Source organism: Styela clava, chromosome 15 (genome assembly GCF_964204865.1).
Source record: "Styela clava chromosome 15, kaStyClav1.hap1.2, whole genome shotgun sequence".
Lineage (NCBI taxonomy): Eukaryota > Metazoa > Chordata > Ascidiacea > Stolidobranchia > Styelidae > Styela > Styela clava.
In genome coordinates this window covers 13,634,978-13,658,612 of record NC_135264.1, presented here as the reverse complement: position 1 = coordinate 13,658,612, position 23,635 = coordinate 13,634,978, and the positions used below count along the sequence as shown (strand labels likewise).

Genomic DNA, 23,635 nt, shown 5'->3' with positions numbered 1-23,635 from the left:
GGCCCTACTTAAACTCAATACGTCACTATCTTCGCCAGATGCGGCAACTTTTTCTTCAAATTTATCGGCAACTTAAATACTACAGACACTCGATCAAACGTGCGTCTATCTTGAACGATAGGAACGGACCGAAAAATATGTACCGGTAATCATTTGAGAGTGATATTCAAATGTGACAGATTTTCGCGTATTGCGATATAACTTTGTATTTCGGAAAATGGTGTACTTAGTTATTAGGTGATAACATCTAAAGACGAATTCATTTTCTATGATTATCGTTACAGAATATTATCTACACAGACTTGGCCCTAATTAAACTCAATACGTCATTATCTACGCCAGATGCGGCAACTTCGTCTATCTTGAACGATAGGAAAGGACCGAAAGAAATGTAATGTATTGAGAGTGGAATTTAAATGTGACAGATTTTCGCGTATTGCGATATAACTTTGTATTTCGGAAATGGTGTAATAAAATTATTCGTAAATAATATTTGATCTAAATTAATCGCAAGCAATGTTATAACATTGAACACCTGGCTTTTGTTTACATGCATCATTTTTTGAGAAAACTCGCAAGTCGCGAGATATCATTTAATGTAAAATGAAGCAAGGCACGTCTGTAAACTATTAAAGATTGTTGCAATCCGATTATCGCTAGTAAGTCGGCACAAATAATTATTAATATTATGCGTTAGCTATGCACTAAAGCAAATCAGTAAAACGCAAAAATGTTGCAATAACGAGTCTTCGCCGACTTCTTGTTCTGAATATGCCGATTGAGATTACAGTGTTTGATGTTTACCGACTTTATGAGCAGACGCAAGTAATTTTAAACGAGAGAGATTTCCACGCGAGAAAAAACGCTCGTTCGATATCCACGCGAGAAAAAACGCTCGTCTTTAATTGATAAATTAGAAACCCGAAATACAAAAATTGCCGCATGGCGCCGGAAAGGCGGAAACCGAATCCTGATATAGGATCCCGTTGGATTCGAATACTTTGGGATTCGAATCCTCCGGATTCGGTATTCTATATTGCCCATCCCTAATTACTAAATATAAAACAATCCGCCGAGGAGGGCTACTGAAATTTTAAGAAAACTTATAATTGAAAAAATTAGGAAATAAAAATAACACTTTTTGCACTGGTTTTTTGATCAGAGTTTGAATCTATATTCACTTAAGTATTTTATAGAAAAGTTGTTTAAAAATTAGAAATATCTGATCCTCAATTTCACAAATTTTTTTTTTTTATTCAATTATCAATTGTACTATAGTACTATTGTATTTTAAATTGAGCTAGCCTACTTTTACACCATCGTACCATTCACTATTCTCATATCAATTCTCGTTGACTATATTCAAATAACGAATTTCATGCTATTTTTTTTTTAAATTTTTATAAGGCAAGATAATGTCACCTACAAAAAATACAAACGAGTTGAACAATACCAAACCTAGTTTGGAATCTGAAAATGACAGCAGCCCAACTAAGAATTCTGCTCCTGTGATTGATAATTTGAATCAATCAAATATAAGCCCGAGACGATCAGGCAGGGTAAGAAAATCAAGGAAGTTTCATGATGATTTTCAGTCCACAAGTAACATCCATTTCATTATTGATGAATATTGGACCAGGAAAAGCAAAGCCAAGAATGCGAAACCAGTCAAGGTGAGTCATACTGTATGTCTTCCAGAAATATTTTCACTTTAGTATGCTAAAATCTTCCATTTTTAGTTAATATATTATAACTTTTGTTACAAACGTTGTGCATCTGAACTTTAATTCTCTGTTTTATACCCCCTCGGAATTTTCTATTCTAACTGTTTTTTTTCTTATATTTCACTTATCAGAATCCTATTTTTACCTAGCCTTTCATCCTGACACCATTGAATTGGATTCGTTTTTTATTTCTCATGCCTGGTCATGTTCATCAAACTTTTTGTACTTGCAGATGGGTTCAATACTTTGATTGGGTTCCATTACATTTGAATTACAATACAATACATTTACAATACATTACAATACATTTACTAAACCTAACCCATGGGTTCAAATGTACATGGGTTCAAATGTACGGTCACCCTTTGATTGTATTGAAATTGTATATATATTGGATCAATAGTCTTTCTCACTGGTTGCCTAACATTTTTGTTAATTTCCTTCCTTCGCCCTACTGGAAGTAGCATACTTCATTTATTCAATATTTAACAAATCCTTTCTGTTACGCCAAAGTCACACTCGCTAACGTACAGTTTAAATAATTTATAATGTGTGCATAAATATAAGTAATATAGTAATAAAATAGAATTAAAGCTAAATAATATTGGTAATACTACAGAAACAGAATTTGCCCCTATGAATGGCCCCAAGAACGGCAGAATTTCTCTGAGGAAGAAATTCTACGTTGCTTCATTAATCAAGTATTGGGCACAAAGTGTACATGTAAAATGGGTCATTTGCTAATTTTTTTTTGTCAAATCTTTCTTTATTTTCAGTAAATTTTGTTTTCACAAAATCATCATTGGGATGAGAGTGTTTCATATATTGTTTGTCATGGAACTATTAATTATATACGAGATGTCATATTTAATATATATCGTTATTTATGTACAACGTATTGATGAGGAAGGTATTCTATATCAAAATGAGTGCACAACTTAAATTTTAAAACAATTTTGAATTTGTATATTCATTCACTTTTCATTTATTCAGTATCTATGCAACACACAATTTAATTCGTGAAACTCGACTGGCACACTGTTTATGAAAAACAATTCATTCATTGATTGGATAGCAATATATTTCAATTAATCACATTCAAAATATTCGTATTATCACAGAAAAAGTAAAATGTCAAGCTTGTTTACGGCTAATATAAATATGAATGCAATAAAATTGATCAGGTTATTTTAAAATTGTTGATATGTTAATCCCTTTTTTTTTTAAATTGGACAACCAGCATAGCCTACCATGCCCCTCGAAATTCTGTACTGTATCCTAACATAGGTAATAGAATGATGGATGTTTATAATTTGTTGCATTCCCAACTTCACTAGTAAACTACTATTTATTCATACTCTATATATCAGTGGAACCACAACCTTTTATGTTGAAATCCTCCAATTGAAACTCTTTATTCCTCCCTATTCCTGCTACTGTATATCCTCGCCGAGTTCAGAACTCAAAAAAAAGTTGCTAAACTGAGGGGTCGGCTTATACACGCATAACTCTGATCGCACTAAAAGTTCGGCATAATTCTGTATGTCCAAGTCAAATGTGGCGACCATCAAATATTGTTTTTTGTGTGTTCTGAGAATTAGGGATGGGCAATATAGAATATCGAATCCCGAGGATTCGAATCCCAAAGTATTCGAATTATCTCGCCCGGCATATTCATAACAAGACTACAGCGATGAACACATCACAGCGAAGAGTCGTTATTGCACCATTATTGCATTTTCCGCTTTACTATCTAGTTGCGTATAATAATAATTATTTGTGCCGACTCGTGACATTCCGATAAACTGACTGCAGCGACGTTCAATTTTTACAGGCGTGCCTTGCTTCAATTTACATTACCGTTAAATGATTTTCGCGAACTGTGAGTTTTCCCAAAAAATGCCAAGGTGTTAAATGTTACTTGCGATTAATTTGGATCAAACATTTTCAAATAATTTTATTATACTATTTTTTTCTGGTATATCGCAAAACGCGAAAATCTGTCACATTTAAATTTCACTTTCAAAAGTAAACATATTTTCTGTCCGTTTTTATCGTTCAAGATAGACGCACGTTTGATCGAGTGTTTGCAGTATTTAAGTTGCCGATAAATTTAAAAAAAATTGCCACATCTGGCGAAGATAGTGACGTGTTGAGTTTGAGTAGGGCCAAGTCTGGGTAGATAATGATATTTAACGATAATCATAGAAAATGAATTATTCTTTAGATGTTATATTACCTAACAACTAAGTACGAAATCGCGTTTACGGAAACTTGGTATTTCACGAGTCTTGCTCGCACAGAATAAAAAGTTGATTTCAATTAATAGTGGTTAAATTTAATAATTACAACGGCCGCATAGGTTGCAGGCCACACGCTGGTCCTGCATCTGATTAACTCTCAGCGTGTATGTTACACTCGGCAGACTAACATTAATAAAAAAAAAAGATTTATCGCCGTTTCCTATATATTTTTGTATTCAGCCGCTTACTATTAAATTGTGTAAAGCGTGTCTTAATTTAGCATATCAGTAATTAGGGATTACATACAATTGGAACGATTGGAAGGCACAAAATATTGTAATATTCTTAAATTTTATTGTCCTGGGAAATGCCTGTTTAGTATCAAATGAAATCCAATGTTCAGGACACTTTCAAATAAATAATACATTTACAATTTTTTAACATCGAAATCCAGCAATGTGGAAATTCCCACTATTTGAACAAGTATGAAAAATAGAATAGGATTCTGTATTCTGGATTAGATTTAACTATTCTAGAATAGTAAATTATTCGATAGTGCCCATCCCTAATGAGAATATCAAATAGCGAGCACACATCTTTTATCCATCTATACTTATTCCTCCAGTCTGTGATAGATCATTACCTAATGCTATGCCATGTCGCACTCCTCTTTTTTGTATAGTTCAAGTAGTTTATGATATGTTCATGAATATGCATTTTAATAATAATTAAAATTAAATAATGTTAGTAATACTACAGAGAATACGAATCAAAATTCCTTACCCCGAAACGGTAAAATTCCTCCTTAATAAGGTGGAAATCCCAGTATGTTCCTTCTTATACACTCATTTACTATTGGTACGATTTCAATATTCCTTGATCTTAATTATTTTATGAGATTTTGAGCTTCTAATTTAATTTTGAAGCAGTTATAATATTATGCAAGATTTTTTTATTCCATCATCCTTTTTAGCAATCTTGAATTCACAATTCTTATTTTTATTATTATGATATTGCAGGTAGAAAAACGAGGATTGTATGGAATTAAACACCGAAATGAAACAATGAGCAACAGAAACATATTTGCTTCCCTGAGAGAAGATGCAAACACATTAAATACTAATAATGGGGATGCACAACAGCAATCTTCGATTCCCAGTAATATAGATATTGATAAAGAATTAACAGGCGAAAAGGATGACACAGACTTATATTTGAATTACTTTAAATTTCCAAGATCCAAGGAAAACGAAAAGTACAAAGAAGTATACGATTGCATTCCAAAGTTGCGAAGTTCGTCTCCCCCGAGATTCACAACAAAGGGAGTAAAGAAGAGTCGTATTAATCATGAAGCAATGGGTGTTCGCAAGCTCGGGAAAACCCTCGGAAATCCCTTTTCAACTCACGGGCGAAAGAGAAACGGAGTCGTTTTCGGAAACAGAGAATTAGTTTCCGTAGATGAAAAATTAAAATATACAGAAGCGGCAAGTAACATCAAAAGGATCATGAAGGACAAATGTAAGGATGTGAGATTCAGTAGTTACGTTCAACCAAAAATACTCGAAGAAGCGAGGGATAAATTTTCTGCTAAAAGAAAGCGCAAGGCAAAACCTCATTCCAATGAAGAAGAAGATGAGGTAGACATTGAAACAGTGGACGACAGTAACACCATTGTCCCGGAAGTATTAAAACGATCACTAACAAAAATGAAGACGGGACGAAAACCAGGCCGAACTATATTAGAATGCGAAGACTGCGGATATAAAACTACACATAGTGGTCACATGAGGACACATATCATGTGTGTGCATAAAGATCTAAAACAACATGAGTGTAAATACGAAGGATGTGATTATAAATGTTCACGTAAAGGATCCATGACACGTCATGAAAAATGTGTCCATCGTAAAGACAAAGTATTTAGATGTGACATAGAAAATTGCAATTTCGAATCCGCTTGGTACATCAGTCTTGAAAGACATATTGTCACAAAGCATGAAAAACTACGACCTTGGACCTGTCAGATTTGTCGAAAATCATTCGGTCAGCAATATACACTGGATTCGCACATTAATTCGGTGCACAGGAAACAGAAAAGAATTAAATGTGCATTTTGTACGTTCCGTTCTTGCACAAAAATGTCAGTAAGAGCTCATATTTTACGAAGACACAAAGATAAAATTTCTGAAGCTATCAACGAGGCAGAAGAAGAAGATAATGAGGAAACTGAAGATCTAGTTGATTACACGAATGAACAAAATGATTATGATGTGACAATGGAAATCAAAGAACAAGAGTGTGCATAATGTTAGCAGTTGGATAGAGACATTATTTCTGTGAGTTTGAAACTTCACCTAATTCATATGGTAAAGCTCTCAATAATTATGGATATTGGGATCCAAATATGTAGGGTGTTTTGGTGGTGCTCCAGAAATGTGTGCACCAATATGGATGTAACTAATTTTGTTTGCCTATTTTACATCAAGTTGTATAAAGGGAATGAACGTATGGGCAGGGGGTATATTCACTTGGCTAACACAAACAGGCTCGACCTCTTATTAGAACAAAATAAGGTAAATCGGCATAAAATTATGGCTCAACCTGGTACACACATTATGGGAGTACCGTTTTGGTCTCTGTGGCTTTTAGAGCAAGACACTAGACTTAATGATGACTGCATCGCTGGTTAAAATCTTCAGTTCAATCCCATGCCTGCCACTCCACCCCGTGTGTAATAAATTAGTTGGGAGCGGAAAGATTCCGGTCTGCTCAAACTATAATCGCTCGTTACCAGACTACTTTTGCAGAGCCATGTTCGGGTTAGAAAAACCCATAATTATGCTGTATAAAATTTGTGTCACTCCACGCTATTCAATTCAGAATTCAAGTATACAGCTTGCTGAAAAATAATGATATATATGCCAACTGTTACCCGAACCAAGATTTAAACATTCTTGACATGAATATGTATAATATTTTGACTTTTAAAATGAATCAATTAACCTAAACTAAATTTTGTTTTTCTACACCACTTATGTGCATTTAGGACCAAAATTTTTCCTCATACTATTAAACCAATGTACTTTGTTACTCCCGTAGTATGTGCAACGAGATGCCGGACACTGCAACGTAGTATGTGTACCAGGTCAGGGTTAGGCCATAATTTCAGGTACAAATACTATGGGAGTCACTCGTCCCCAAACTCGTAATAGAAAGAAAATTGGAATAAAATTATGGCCTAACCCTAACCCGGTACACATACTATGTTCAGGTGTCCGCCATTTTGTTGCACATACTATGGTAGCACCTGTACTTCATTACACAGTTTTAATGCATCGTGTCAAGTGACATTAATTTAAGACCCATAATGTGAGAGATAATTTGTTTACAAATAATATTTCCCAATGTCATATTCATGTAGAAGTCTTGTTGCAAAAGTTTATTATTGGCCAATCTAATAATAATACTAATGAACAAATACAACATTAATTAAGGCCATAAAATTACCAAATTTAGGAAACGAACATTCAAAAATAATTACATTTAATATTTTAATTTAAAAACCAATTTTAAACAAAAAAAAATCAGGATGATTGAATTTTATCGCGGATGATTTCAAGTGGTTTTGTTTTCATGGTAACTTGTTTTTTTGCTATGGTGGAATAATTAGTTTAAATTCAATGAAAAACCTTTTCTGAAAGCATTACCAGATAAAATTTTTAGTATATTATGAATAGTATGGTGCTACTAGACCCAAATATTTTTGCTCAAAAGGTAATATTATTCCACTGAGTGATTCCCCTAAAATGCTTGAATGAGATATTTTCTGCCTCATGTACATTTTTATCTTGTTATATATAAGGCTGGCATTTCCAAATACTCTAAAATCTGAATGATTCCAGAATTGAAATTTTTTTGGTTTGAAATTTAATCCCAAATACTGAGAAGATTATAAAATTGCATATGACTTTTAAATTTCTGAAAAGCTAGAATCTGTCACTCAGACATTTCGCTGAACGTTCACACAATATAACGTTTAATCAACAACTCACTCGTAAAAAAACTCATAGGTCAAAATTGCATTTTAAAAATATGGCTTCGATGAAAAAAATTGACAAATTAACCTTAGGTCATTGTAAACATACAAGATGGTGGCGATTTTAGATTTTTGTGTGACCAATTCGAATAATATACTATTCGATTTGAAATGCCCAGCTCTGGTTATCTTTGTTGAATGTGCCAATTTATCAATCATGTTTTTATCTTTGTACATATTTTCTTTTTTTCTATTCCAGCTTTACAGTACCAACTAAGTCATTTTAAATCATGTTAATAATTGAACATTCTAAAATTTGCAGTACCAGGAACTACACTTGTGATAATTATAACTCGTTCTGCGGTATTGTTGTATCTTGTATATTTTCACTAATCTTGGAATGCATTGTGCATATACATATTCTTAGTGCTCACTAATTCACATAATAAATGATTTTCAAAACAATACAGTCTATTTCTGAATTAAAATAGTGTGTCAACTGTCAGTCAATATATTTAATATATATTGAATGCTGCTCAGTGCAAATGCGAGTTAATTCCTGATTGAAACTGAAGTTTTTAGCGACACATTATTCGTAAATTTCGATGTTTTCAATCCGATGAAACAAGAACAACACCTATGGAATAAGGAAAAGTTGTCTGAACTTTTCCTTATTCGCGTTTTACCGATGAACTTATTATTCATATTTCATTTATACGTAAAATAAAATATAGGTATAGGTTATTGTTGATGCATCGCATTTTTACTGATAATGGAGTTGAAAAAATTTCAAGCGTATTATTGGTGGCTCTTGCAGATTTGTGAACCTTTGGCGACATCTCGATGACGTTTCATAATTCCCTATTAATATGTTTCTATACCAAATTCATGCATTTGAAATAATATATTTATGAAATTTTGAAAGTATGTGCAAGCCATGAACTGATTTTCGATATTTGCTGAAGCTGTAAACATGTGGAAGAACGGGTCACGTGATCACCCGATTAGGGCTTTTATTGCACATTGCTGTCACCGGCCTGTTTTCGCTTTTCTCAAGGATTCCGATTTATATGTCGGTAATATCATTATTCAGCATAAAGGTATTTTTATCGTGTCGTTCGCAAGGCATCGCTTAGAAGCATTTTTTGTAGTTAAACTTCATTTTGGCAATATGACAAGTTGTAATTGTAAGGCAAAAAATTATGCCAGTCAAAAAATGGCTCATCACCTGGACATTCGCTCATCTGCTTTCCTGCATGCCTGCTCCCTTTCGCTGACTAGATATGATAGTTCTATATAACTTTATTATATTAATAATAATAATATAGCAATAAGTTAACCATTGCAAATCACTGCAGGACATGTGAAACCGTAATCCATTAGTCCAACCTTGTACGGTACCGGTACCTACAACCTAACCTAATAAATTGAAAATTCTGAAATTATTATTGCCAGAGTCTGAGAGTGCTGGAGGGTGGCTGTGTAAGTGCAGGAACGTGGACATACAGAAATTTTATCGGTACCTAGTAGTCTACCTCAGTGTGGTTCAAGGTTTCTGGCCGCAAGTGGGAGAAAATTCAAAAGTGATCGAAAGGAGTTTACTCCCTTTAAATTTAATAAACTAAGAGATTTTACCGTTCTAATTAGACTATTATTATGTAGCGTGGGTGGCGTTCTTTGAAAAAAGATATATAAAGCCTTCAGTTATTTTAAAATTAATTCCAGAGAATTACCGCTGTATTTTCCGCATCTCACTGCTGCACTGTGTGATGGGCAACGAAATACGTTCTCGCTGTGTTTTCCCTATGTCACCTTTCTTGTGACACTCATTTTATTACGAATTGTTATATTTGAGTAATTGAAAAACTTGCAGCGAGAGCAAGCTTAGTGCCATCGTCAAATAACAACCAAGTTCGTCTAAGTTTAATCTTGGGATCCCAACCCCAGTTGAAATAGCTAAAAACACGTTCTGCTATTAGATACAAATATACGCTAAAATTGTTTTGTAGACCGCACGGAATGTATCAGCATGACAGGGTTTGAACCACCCTGGTCTACCTTATCAAAAAACTCCAGACTTTGCTGACCCCTAGATCCTTGAAATGCGATCATGGAACCGCCACATAATGCTAATAATTCATTGGTCCAATTGTTGAAGAGAAAAGAAGTATTTTTAAAACAAAATGCAGCAACAAGGAGAATACTAGGAAGAAAAAACAACAACAATTAAAAAAACTACTCGTGTGACCATTTCGTGTCTCAGTGTGTATTTTTAATAAAGAAGGTTAATATGATACTTGAAGACAAAAAATAAGCGAACATTTTAAAGATTGAGTCGTCTGGTGAACTCGTAATATTTTAATAAACACCGATAAAATATATAAAATTCTACTCTAAAATTTCTGTGGTGCCCCTCTTTGCTTGGTGCCCTAAGCACGTGCTTATATTGTTTAATGGTTAATCCGGTGCTGCTTGCACTACAGTATCTTCTAAAGAGTTTCAAAGCAGTTATTCTTATTTTGGTTGCAGAATTTGCAAATACTTTTTCTACAGCCTTATTTCTGTATTCAATATATGAATATAATACTATTATAAGCTTGATAAGCCAATATTTAAATCTCTGAAATTGTACAATATTAATGAATTAATGTTAGATAGGCTAATTACTCAAGTGTGTACTTGTTTTGTAGGATTTTTTTTCTTAAATTTTTTCTTAAATATTTTCATGTTCAATAAATCTGTAAATCTGAAACTCACAGCCTGAAGTTACCAATCTAACGATCACCATGGCTGAATAAAAAACTTGCGCTGTTACATAAAAATGATCAATGCTGTAATAACCTCTTGAACTATAATAATGGTGATGAAGAAAAACATGAGTTACCGAAGTGAAAGTTCTGTAATTTTAAAAAGCAAAAATAAAGTTCCTAAAACAATTTTTTTTTTCAAATATATGTTATTCTACATTACTATTGCCTTTCTCATATCTTTGTTATCTAACTACATTTTGAATAATGATTATCATGCTATTTTATTTTTAAGACTACATAATGTCACCTAGAAAAAATACCAAAAAACTAAACAATACAAAATCTAATTTGGAAACTGCGAATGACAGCAGCCCTACAGGGAACTCAGCTCCTGTGGTTGAAAAATTGAGGCGGTCAGGAAGGAAGCGAAAATCTAAGAAGTTTCAGGATGATGATCTTCATTCAACGAGTAACACTTATTCATATGAAGGGAAGCAGTCAAAAGCTGATGAATATGGGACTCTGAAAAGCAAAGTCAAGAGTGCTAAACAAACGGCCAGGGTGAGAGTTATTTCCTTTTTAGTATGCTGAAATCTTAAGGTAATATATGATAAAGTTTGAAATGTCGTATTGTACATCTATCATTATTCATTTAAGTATGCTAACATTTTTTCGTTTTAAGTTAATTGATTATAATTTTTGTAATGTGCATCTGTGCTTTTTGTTTTTATTCTCTGGAAAAATTTCCTATTCTAATAGTTTTTCTTTACAATTGACTTATTGGAATCCTATTTTTGTTTCTTAATTTTTTTCCTGACACACTGACTTGAATTTGCTTATTTTATCATGCTTGATCATGTTTATTTTTTTCCACCTTTTAGTTTGGCTCAGAGCTTTGATTTTAGGGAACTTATATATATATTAAATGAATACTCTTTCTTACTGGTTGCCAACCTTTTTTTGTGAATTTCTCCCTTTGCCCTACTGGAAGTAGCGTACTTTATTCATTCAATATTTAACAAATCCTTTCTGTTACGTCAAAGTCACACTTCCGCTTTTGTACAGTTTAAATATTTTTGTAATGTGTGCATAAACAAGTATTATAGTAATAAAATAGAATTAAAACTAAATTCTACTTTGAAATTCTGCGTTGCTTTATTAATCAAGTATTGGACACAAAATTTAGGCTACATTTCAAATGGGTCATTTGCAAATTTTTTTTTGTCGAAGCATTTTTTATTTTTAGTAGGTAAATTTTGTTTTCACCAAATCATCATCAGGATAAGAGTGTTTCACATACTTTGTGAATTGGAATTATTATTTATATAAAAGATGTCATATTTAATACATATGACTTCTTCATGTCCAACGTTTTAATTAAAGGTTTTAGGTTATACTGCATTAAAATGGATGAACAACCTGAAATTTTAAAACTGTTTTGAATTCGTATGTTCATTCATTTTCCATTTCTCGTTATTCATCTAACACACAACAAACTGTAAGAACTATGGTAATAGTAGTTAATAAGTTAATTAAAATTTTATTATTGAATTGCAATGAATCTTATTTTAGTATTAACTAGTTGTATTGAAAATATTCATATTATTACGTAAAAAGCATAATTTGTTCAGCTCAAAGATAAATGTGAATGCATTAATATTGATTAGTTTGTTTCAAAATTGTTGATATTGATATGTTTATAGGCTACTGGTTATCCTATCTAAGACAGCAAAGCCTACCATGCCTTTTGCTTTAATTTGCATAAAGCTTTTTTCCTTATGTAGCATATGAATATATCAGTGGTTCCCAACATTTTTTGTTGAATTCCTCCCCATTCCTACCCTTCAATCTGTATTGAATTTTTGGCTATTGCTATGCCATGTAGCATTCCCCTTTTTGTATGGTTCAATTGTTCATAAATATGTATCATGGTAGTAAAAAAAACTGATGAATATTAGAAATTTCAAATACCACAGCGAATACAAAGCAAATTTCACTATTCTTTGTTTTTAATTATTTTAAGAGATATTGAGCTTCTAATTTAATTTTGAAGCAGTTATAATATTAGGGAAGATTTTTTATTTTATCATTCTTTTTAGCAATCTTGAATTCACAATTTTTATTTTTATTACTATGATACTGCAGGTAGAAAAACATGGATTGTACGGAATTAAACACCAAAATGAAACAATGAGCAACAGAAACGTATTTGCTTCCCTGAGAGAAGATACAAACACATCAAATACCGAAAATGGAGATGCACAACAGCAATCTTTGATTCCCAGCAATATAGATATTGATGAAGAATTGACAGGCGAAAAGGATGACACAATCTTATATTTGAATTACCGGTACCGGTACTCTAAATTTCCAAGATCCGAGGAAAACGAAAAGTACAAAGAAGTATACGATTGCATTCCAAAGTTGCGAAGTTCGTCTCCCCCGAGATTCACAACGAAGGGAGTAAAGAGGAATCCTATTGATCATGAAGCACTGGGTGTTCGCAAGCTCGGGAAAACCCTCGGAAATCCCTTTTCAACTCATGGGCAAAAGAGAAATGGGGTCGTTTTCGGAAACAGAGAATTAGTTTCCGTAGATGAAAAATTAAAATATACAGAAGCGGCAAGTAACATCAAACGGATCATGAAGGACAAATGTAAGGACGTGAGATTCAGTAGTTACGTTCAACCAAAAATATTCGAAGAAGCGAGGGATAAATTTTCTGCTAAAAGAAAGCGCAAGGCAAAACCTCATTCCAATGAAGAAGAAGATGAAGTGGACATTGAAACGGTGGACGACAGTTACACCATTGTCCCGGAAGTATTAAAACGATCACTAACAAAAGCGAAGACGGGACGAAAACCAGGCCGAACAATATTAGAATGCGAAGACTGTGGATATAAAACTACACATAGTGGTCACATGAGGACACATATCATGTGTGTGCATAAAGATCTAAAACAACATGAGTGTAAATACGAAGGATGTGATTATAAATGTTCACGTAAAGGATCCATGACACGTCATGAAAAATGTGTCCATCGTAAAGACAAAGTATTTAGATGTGACATGGGAAATTGCAATTTCGAATCTGCTTGGTACATCAGTCTCGAACGTCATATTGTCACAAAGCATGAGAAACTACGACCTTGGACTTGCCAGATTTGTCAAAAATCATTCGGTCAGCAATATACACTGGATTCACACATTAATTCGGTGCACAGGAAACAGAAAAGAATTAAATGTGCTTTCTGTACTTTCCGTTCCTGCCTAAAATTGTCGGTAAGAGTTCATATTTTACGAAAACACAAAGATAAAATTTCTGAAGCCATCAACGAGGCAGAAGAAGAAAATAATGAAGAAACTGAAGATCTAGTTGATTACACGAATGAACAAAATGATTATGATGTGACAATGGAAAACGAAGAACAAGAGTATGTATAATGTAAGCAGTTGGATGAGGACATTATTTTTATGTGTTTGAAACTTCACCTAATTCATATGGTAAAGCTTCCAGGAATTATAGATATTGAGAGTTGAGATCCAAATATGTATATGGTGTTTTGGTCGTTGTGAAGTTTTGAGCGAAATTGTAGCTGCTGAACACTTGCTGAAAAATACCGACATCATTCATGAATATTTGTTTTTCTACACCACTGATTTGGATTTGGGACCAAAATTTTTTTCTTCATTCTGAGAGAATCTACTTTATGACACAGTTTTTATGCATCATGCCATTAATTTGAGACCCATTGTATGAGAGATGGATGATTGAGTTGATAATTTGTTCTCAAATAATATTTCTCAATATCATATTTATGTAAGAGTCTTGAAACAAAAGTTTATAATTGGCCATTCCCAGTGATAATAATACTAATGTTCTAATATCAATGACGATTTAGGCCATGTAATTACCAAATTGAGAAAACGAACATTCAAAATTAAATGTGAAAAACCAAAACAACAATCTGGATTATTAAATCTAATCATGGTTGATTTCAAGTGTTTAACATGGTAACTTGTTTCATTATTATGATGTAGTAATTAGTTTAAGTTCAGTAAAACATATAAAATTGTTTAGTATATTATAAATAGTATGGTGCTCTACCCAATTATTTGTGCTCAAAAAATATTAATCTTCCACTGAGTTGTTGCCTCAAAATGCTTACCGGTAAATGATTTATTTTCTGCCTCATGTACACTACGGTATATATAGGGCTGGGCGTTTTCGAATACCTATACGTTTTCAACTAATGGGAGTTAAAAGTCATATACAGGGTGTCCAAAAAGTTTGGCCCGATTATAAAGTCTTCATAATTCAAATAAATTTTTTTTTTCAATTACAAAAAAGATTTATAGTCAGCCTTTATTTAATTGGATGTTATAAATGTTGCATGTTGTAGTTCCTATTTATCATTCAATAAAATTAATTCAAATTTGAAATTGTTATTTCTATGAAATCGGGCGAAACTTTTTGGACGACCTGTACAATATTTCCGAATTCCATTTTTGAAAATATGGCTCTACTGAAGAAAAAAAAGACGAATTCAACTTAGGTGAACAGTGAACACAAACGTACGATGGCGATTCAAAATTTTCGTCTGACCAATTTGTGTAGTTTACTTACTTTTAGATTAAAAATGATCAGCCCTGGTTATATATTTGAATGTGCCAATTTATCAATCATGTTTTTATCTTTGTACATATTTTCGTTTTTTTCCTTTTCCAACTTTACAGTACCAACTGAGCTATTTTAAATCATGTTAATTATTCATTGAACATTCTATAGTTTGCAGTACCAGGAACTATTTTTGTGGGTGCTCCCGAAGTATGTGCACCAAGATAGAGCACAACCTGAACATAGTATGTGTACCGGCGGTGGTGTATGTGGCGCGGCGGTGTGGCTCAGCGTTAGGAATACGCTCGCCTCTGCACCTCTGATTACTCTGCGTGGGTCCGCATTTCGCAGGTTCGAATCCCATGCAGGTATGATTATGTTCGAGAGGATTGCTGGACTCCTCGCTGCCGTAGGGTGGTTCACGTAACCGCTGGTCGGTTATGGCTTCCTCCACCATCAAGTCCATGCTTCCGAAAAACAAATAATTAACTAATCCCATCCCCGACATGGAATGGTAACTGGAAGAGAGGCAGTAGTTCGCCATATGAATAAGCCGTATTATCGGCTTTCCTCTCCCCCCCGGGATAAATATGTACATCCTACCAAGTTAGGGTCATCAGGTTGTGCGCCATCTTAGTGGCACACACTGAAGATGCACTCTTTTGTGATAATATTATAACTTGTTCTGCCCTATTGTTGTATCTTGTATATTTTCACTAATCTTGGAATGCATTGTGCATATACATGTTCTTAATGCTCACTATTTCACAAAATAAATGATTTCCAAAACAACACAGCCTGCGTCTGTTTTAAAATATTGTGTCAAGTGGGAAGATGAGAGCTCAACTCTGTTCCGCGGTTATTTATGCACGTACGTACGTTTGGTTACAAGGAACGGCACCTGTCTTTGGAACTTGGGCGGATGTTTTTTAGGCCATGGTGGAGTTCAAAATAAGATAGGATTTGCTTTCGTTAGAGCGCTAAATGATTGTACTGCCACCCACAGCGATGGACTTATTAGCCTAGATCAGTGGCATACTTATCCATCTTATAGTACCCTAATAGTCACCGCATCTTTCCGTGAATGCTATTTGTCAAGTTTAGTAGTTTTTCCAAAATTTAGGTATGGATCGAATAAGTGGTAGCCAATTTTTTTTTATTGTCCAAGTTTTGGCTAAGTTGCTACTTTCAAAATTTTGCAAGGAATAGCCATTAAAGTGGTTCAAACGGTACGTAGATAGATATTTTATGAAATAAAATAAATTCCTGAAACAATAAAACCGTTTTCAACTCGCAAAAACAGACATTCCCGAACTGGTAGTTGGATAAATATTTTGAATTAAAATTATGGTTATGAAACGTAAAACATATACGGTAAATCAGTTTGTAGGTGATTCAATGCTAAACCTTATCTAAGATTTTGCTGGCTCTCCAGATTTCATAATCAGTTTTTATTTTTACCAATATTTTTATTGGTATGCTGATTATGGAGTCGAAATCAACCTGAACCTTTACTTATAGAAAATTTTTTATGGGTTCAAGGGCCGGAAAACTTCATGGGGGCGTGGCTAGTTGGGCAATGTTGCCACTCGAGGGCGCTGTTGGGCGCAAAATATGCTTTCACATTTGCAGGTTCCTCCCTAAAGCTGTATCCAGGTACCGGTACCGGTATACAGATGGGTGCTGGTGCATGGAGGCCTGAAAAGCGATGCTGTGGTGGCTTCGAATGAATTGTCGCCGTTTTTATAGTCCGTATTGGATATGTTAGATGATGCGTGTAAACTTACTATCGGTATGGTATGGTATATCATACCGGTACGGTAGGATAGGATTTACATATTTATCCCGGGGGAGAGGAAAGCCGATAAGACAGCTTATCCATATGGCGAACCACGGCCTCTCGTCCGGTTACCATTCCAAGTCGGGTATGGGATTAGTTTTTACTGTATTGTTTGTTTTCGGAAGCATGGACTTGGTGGTGGAGGAAGCCGTAACCGACCAGCGGTTACGTGAACCACCCAACGACGGCGAGGAGTCCAGCAATCCTCTCGCACATAACCATCCCTGCATGGGATTCGAACCTGCGAACCCACGCAGAGTAATTAGAGGTGCGGTGGCGAGCGTATTCTCAAGCCGCTTAGCCCGTTGAGCCACACCGCCGCGCCATTAGGGTACTATAAGATGGATAAGTATGCCACTGATCTAGGCTAATAAGTCCATCGCTGTGGGTGGCAGTACAATCATTTAGCGCTCTAACGAAAGCAAATCCTATCTTATTTTGAACTCCACCATGGCCTAAAAAACATCCGCCCAAGTTCCAAAGACAGGTGCCGTTCCTTGTAACCAAACGTACGTACGTGCATAAATAACCGCGGAACAGAGTTGAGCTCTCATCTTCCCACTTGACACAATATTTTAAAACAGACGCAGGCTGTGTTGTTTTGGAAATCATTTATTTTGTGAAATAGTGAGCATTAAGAACATGTATATGCACAATGCATTCCAAGATTAGTGAAAATATACAAGACACAACAATACGGCAGAAAAAGTTATAATATTATCACAAAAGAGTGCTCCTTCAGTGTGTGCCACTAAGATGGCGCACAGCCTGATGACCCTAACTTGGTAGGATGTACATATTTATCCCGGGGGAGAGAAAAGGCGATATAACGGCTTATTCATATGGCGAACTACGGCCTCTCGTCCGGTTACCATTCCATGTCGGGTATGGGATTAGTTAATTATTTGTTTTTCGGAAGCATGGACTTGATGGTGGAGGAAGCCGTAACCGACCAGCGGTTATGTGAACCACCCTACGGCAGCGAGGAGTCCAGCAATCCTCTCGCACATAATCATACCTGCATGGGATTTGAACCTGCAAACCCACGCAGAGTAATCAGAGGTGCAGTGGCGAGCGTATTCCTAACGCTGAGCACGTTGAGCCACACCGTCGCGCCACATACACCACCGCCGGTGCACATACTTCGGGAGCACCCACAAAAATAATTCCTGGTACTGCAGACTATAGAATGTTCAATGAATACATTAGTACCGAAACCTCTAACTCCTGAACTCAGAGGTGGCCAACCTCCAACCAGTCAAGTGACCAAGAGCCGCATTTCGTACTTTGATAACGCGAAGAGCCATGCTAGTTTATTGTAAATATCACTAATCAACATGATTATGGTATGTCGTTGTAGCCAATCTAAGCAGTCCTTTCAGTCAGTAAGATCAATGCTTTGATTTCACGTCTTTTAGGGTAGAAAATACAGATTCGCAGATGAAAATGTTGATCCAAACATTGACAATACGGTACCCTAAGCGCAGGTACGGTAGTTTAAAATTGGCGATTTTACCATTGGCATGCTTTGCTAAACTCAATGGTACCTTTCTTTAATTTAAAACTGTAAAACGCATTTCAGCTAGTCTTCCTAATACAGTAATAAAAAACGATCATCTTCAACTCAGTTGCAGCCTTGTTTTAGACTAGAAGGGAGTTTTAAACTATCTGTCTCAGAATTAAATGAGTCGTCGATGACACAATCTGTGACTTTTTTTCACTTGCAATTCATTTACTTTGCCCAAATGGCGAATTGCGCGTTCCCGCCGTCTACGATTATGGCCTATTATGACAGCCTTTGTCTGTTTGTAGTTCAACAACAATGAAGAATTTAATTGTGACGTAATAATGGACAATTGCATAGTAAAGTGAATGAAGGCGCATCTTCGACGTAAAAGAAGAATGCACCATGAAGCATAATATGTTTAATCGAAAATGGTAGTTTGGAACTCATTTTTTTCTTTGGACAACCTAGGTAAAAAGAGCCGCATGAAACCGGTTGAAGAACCGCGGGTTGGCCACTCCTGCTCTAACTGCATGTCAGTATTATTAGTCCTGTTATCATCAACTCCTGAAGCGTGAGATCGAATCTAACATTACGGTTCTCGTTTGAAATTTTTCTTTGAGATTTTCTATATTGCCATTGGTAAAATCGGAGATTGAAAGAATTGCAGGAAATGTTTATTAGGTCATAAAGAAAGAGTTTAAATAACATCTTTTTTGTCTTGTGAATTTGCTCAAAAATTTATGAGAATTTTATTTTTCTTGCTTATTTTTTTTGTTTTGTGATATAGAAATTGATCAATACAGTATTCATTTTGTAAATAAATTATGATTGTATCTTATTATCTAATTTTAATGATCTGTTCCTTTAGTCATATAACACCTGTGGATTTCAATGCAATATTCTTTGAATAAAATTTGAATCATGAAAAAAATGATTTCAGGGTCGCGTGTAGTTTCGTACCTAACATACTTCTAGTGGGCGTAGCATATCGATTTTTTGATATGTCAATCCTAACCCCCATCTGACTACGCCATCAAAAAATTACGTCACTACGATATCACAATCACGTCATAGAGCTTGTCAAATATACATTCGATCGCCCGAAATCAGGTAATGGCATCGGCGCCGGCGATAAAGAACTGACTAACATCATCGATCTCTCTCATATTGGGATCGTTGCGACGAGAAAACGAGATAAATAGATGTTCAAACTGGGTGCTCGTCTGCGCGTCTTGGATGACAGTTCACATAGTTTGAAAGGCTCTATTATGTCACTGTGACGTTGTAGTGACATAATTTTTGGATTGCGTAGCCTCGTAGTCAGGTGGGGGTTAGGAATGACACATGAAAAAATTGTTATGCTACGCCCACTGAAGTATGGTAGGTAGGAACTACCCTGAATCCTGATATTATATTTGAGAACAAAACACCTGATGCTGCCTTTTATAAAATAAGCAAATAAAAGTGTTTTGATTTCTAGAAAAAAAAATAGAAAGCTTATGCAAAAAGAATTGAAAAAGTCTTGATAAAAAGAGGAAAAATAAGATGAGTCAATTCAGGATTGGCACTTCGCTGTCTGTGATTTGAGTTGACTCAATCTCAGTTGTCATATTTCAATGGAGTCGTAGAGTCACTGCGCTGTGTCATCCCGAAAGCAATCTTGCAAGCAGACAATACTAAGAATGTGTAAAACTAGTTGATGCGCTACTAGTTGATAAGTACTGGCGTTGTCTGGCTACTGAGAGAAGTTCTCAGAAAGTCATACTCCAAGCCATTGCTGCATTGAGAGAGTGATTTTCGATTCTACTCCCATCCCACTCTTTGTTGAAGTTGACATAATTGTTTATTGACTTCTGCTCTCAACTCCAGGATTTGAGCGATCTTGGCATCTTTCCAGTACCTATGTGTAGACTTTAATCTGTTAATTTATATAAACTTTTAATAATTATCACAGAGTGTAGGTTTTATCGAGTAGATTATATGATAATAATAGGTGTCTTTTCTGTATTGTATAGTTTCATTAATTTCTAATATAAATCTAAGCTAAGTCAACTATAAATGCACCTGTAATAAAATAGGAATTTGTTTGTTAGTCCAACTTCTGTGCTTTGAACGTTTATGGTAGCAAATTTACAATAGTGGATAGAGAATTCATTTTCCATTTCTAAATGGTATTTGTCATGCAACTGGCTTCAAAATAATTACTCATTTTGACATGAAGCAATGACTTTGGTACTCCCGAAGTATGTGAACCAAGATGGCGGACACCGGAACGTTATGTATGTACATACTACAGGAGTCACTTGGCTAGTCCCCGAACTAAAACTAAAATAGGGAAAATTGGAATAAAATTATGGCTTAACCCTAACCTGGTACACATCATACTTCAGGAGTACCATGGCTTTTTTGTATTTTAAATTTATTAGAGAGTTATTTATTTATATTTATTGGGAGTCGATCAATTTCAATTTTTTTTTCAAAAATAATTTTTTGAAATACTGCCTTTCTATTTAAATACATCATTAGTCATTCTATTGGAATAAATACCTGTATATAAAATCTATTGTTAGTTTCACTCTGAAGAAATTTACTTTGAATAAGTTAATGTTTCATTATCACCTTTATTTGGTTCGACTGAACTGCAAACATTGCTCATTGTGCATAAATATGAAAGTTTATTCAATTTACAGGAAGTTTCACTTTACAAAGGCGAGGGTGCCTGTTCTTACCAAGAGTAGTTAAGACTCGATAGCAGTTTTGCTCCTGAAAAACTTTTATATTGCCTATGTGTGTTTTCAAACAATTTTTTTATTTGCAAATGAAATTATATAAAACTCTCCGGTATTTACTTTATTTTTAGTGATTCATTGTCACCAAATAACTGGCAAAATCAACTCAGTAGGTGATAACTTTACAATATACTAATTCTCATTCGCTTACAAAAGAAGGAAGTTTGATATGTCATTATTCAAATTGATTATTATTCATATTTGATATGTATGGTATTTGCCATTGTCAGTCCTCGTAATTTAGAATTTGAAATTGTTTGAAAGAAACGTATATGGCATATATTCATATTAATTTTAGGATATCTCAGGGAAATTTCTTTAACCTATGGTTTAAGTTGTATAAATATTTTTGTATGTTACTGATAGTATGGCTATTTTGGTAGCATTAACCAACCAAATAGGGAACTCTTTATGACCTGTAAAGTTTCAGTTTGTGCAACGCAGTTGTTCGCAAACTTTTTTGTGTTGCAACGTGTGAATGAAAACTAAATTTTGCTGGGGTACACATATAAAATAAAGTTGACACATAGTAGCTAACTAGGTGGTTGAAGCAAATAAAAACAGAAAGATTTCTGATAATGGCAAAGTCGCAATGGCTGTTTTACAATTTCGTGTTATGTTGTATGTTCTGAACAGCATAAAGATCTAGTTAATTTAAATGGACAATAAGAGGGATATACAATAAGTTTAGTTCATATTATAAATAAACAAAACTTTTGCGGCACACTTGGCCCTCTTTCATGGAAAATCAGTGTGATATATAGTTTGGGATCATCTGGTCTAACCACACCCATAAGTATTCTGTTCAAAGAGTCTTGCTTAGACCGAACTGGATATATTTTGTTTAAAAGATGTCATATTCAAGTACATTTACTTTGTAATCAACATTTTTCGAACATCAAAAATTGCCATTGTGCCAAAATTTTACATCTTTGTGTCAGCAACACTAACCTGTCTCTATCATCAGTGACTCACAATTTTAGTTTATTATGCAATATAATAACATGCATCATAGATATGAGGTTGCGTACTTTTTGGAATAATGTTGCTTTTATATACGGTGTCGGTACTCATATGCGTACACATGCATGGCCCTATATGCGGCCAATGATAATTCAAGCTCATTTGAATTGATTTGTCTCCTGCTATGTATGGCCAGTTATGATCTACTATCAATTATTCACCAAGATGACTAATACAGCAATGTACACTATAAGGCGATGTGCGTAGGTCGTATAACGTTAGATGTATTGTTTTTCATTTTCAGTGGTTTATGGGAGTTGTTACTGTATTCATTAGATATATGAAGAAAGATTGAATATATTATCAATATTGGTCTTAAGCATGTATTGGAAAATACTTCTTGATAATAACTGCTGATATTATTTTTTGAATAGCATATATGTAAGCTAGTTAGTAACAATGAATTTAAATAGATTAATAAAGCAAGGTATTTGGTTGACGTATATTGTTTGAAAGCATCTCTTCCATTTTCTATTATGGAATACTGGTATCAAGTTTATTCCAAATTCGTCATATTCAATAGAGAACAAATAGAATCAATGTATATTCAATAAATTTGATATGATGATTTTATTCATTCTCCGTTATATATACCGTAGTATTTAATAATTGAATTGAAGGCTTTTTGGTTATATTGTGATTCTTCAATTGCTCAAAGTGATAAATTTTTGGATGAACCTATTTTAACTTATTCCTATAACTAAGAATTTACAATATGAAATTGGAATATATTTAATTTTTAATCAATTCAAATATTTGATTTGTTTGACACTCCTTGCTAAATGATTTTCTCAGGTTATTATTAAAAAAAAATAATGTCAGAAATTTCCATTGCTATAAAGCTTTAATATATTCTGACAAAGACAAGACTGATTTTTCAAACAAATCTGATCCGCCCACTTCATCATATTCTATTCTATTGGCATACAGTAATTCTGTTCAGAACGGGATTGCACATTTCAAAACAATCGTGATATTTCACTTTTGTGTGAATAGTTATTAAGTTATAATGAATAGTTAGAGTAAGATTTAACATAGCTAAAATATAGATTCAAATTATAATTTTTTTTTGTTAAGATGGTATCAAGAGGTATTTTTTATTAGA

At 34.2% G+C, this 23,635-nt stretch overlaps 2 protein-coding genes across 2 annotated transcripts; both read left to right on the top strand.

Moving 5' to 3' along the window:
* Positions 1 to 1,385: 1,385 nt before the first annotated feature.
* LOC120334689 (uncharacterized) lies at positions 1,386 to 8,468 on the top strand. Its single transcript, XM_039402195.2, has 2 exons — positions 1,386 to 1,673; positions 4,987 to 8,468. Exons 1-2 carry the CDS (start codon positions 1,416 to 1,418, stop codon positions 6,271 to 6,273), a joined length of 1,545 nt encoding a protein of 514 aa, XP_039258129.2. The 5' UTR covers positions 1,386 to 1,415; the 3' UTR covers positions 6,274 to 8,468.
* A 2,562-nt stretch (positions 8,469 to 11,030) lies between these two features.
* LOC120334688 (uncharacterized) lies at positions 11,031 to 15,798 on the top strand. The gene is made up of 2 exons (XM_039402194.2): positions 11,031 to 11,314; positions 12,899 to 15,798. The coding sequence occupies exons 1-2, from the start codon at positions 11,054 to 11,056 to the stop codon at positions 14,195 to 14,197; spliced, it is 1,560 nt and encodes a 519-aa protein (XP_039258128.2). The 5' UTR covers positions 11,031 to 11,053; the 3' UTR covers positions 14,198 to 15,798.
* The last annotated feature ends 7,837 nt before the right edge of the window (positions 15,799 to 23,635 follow it).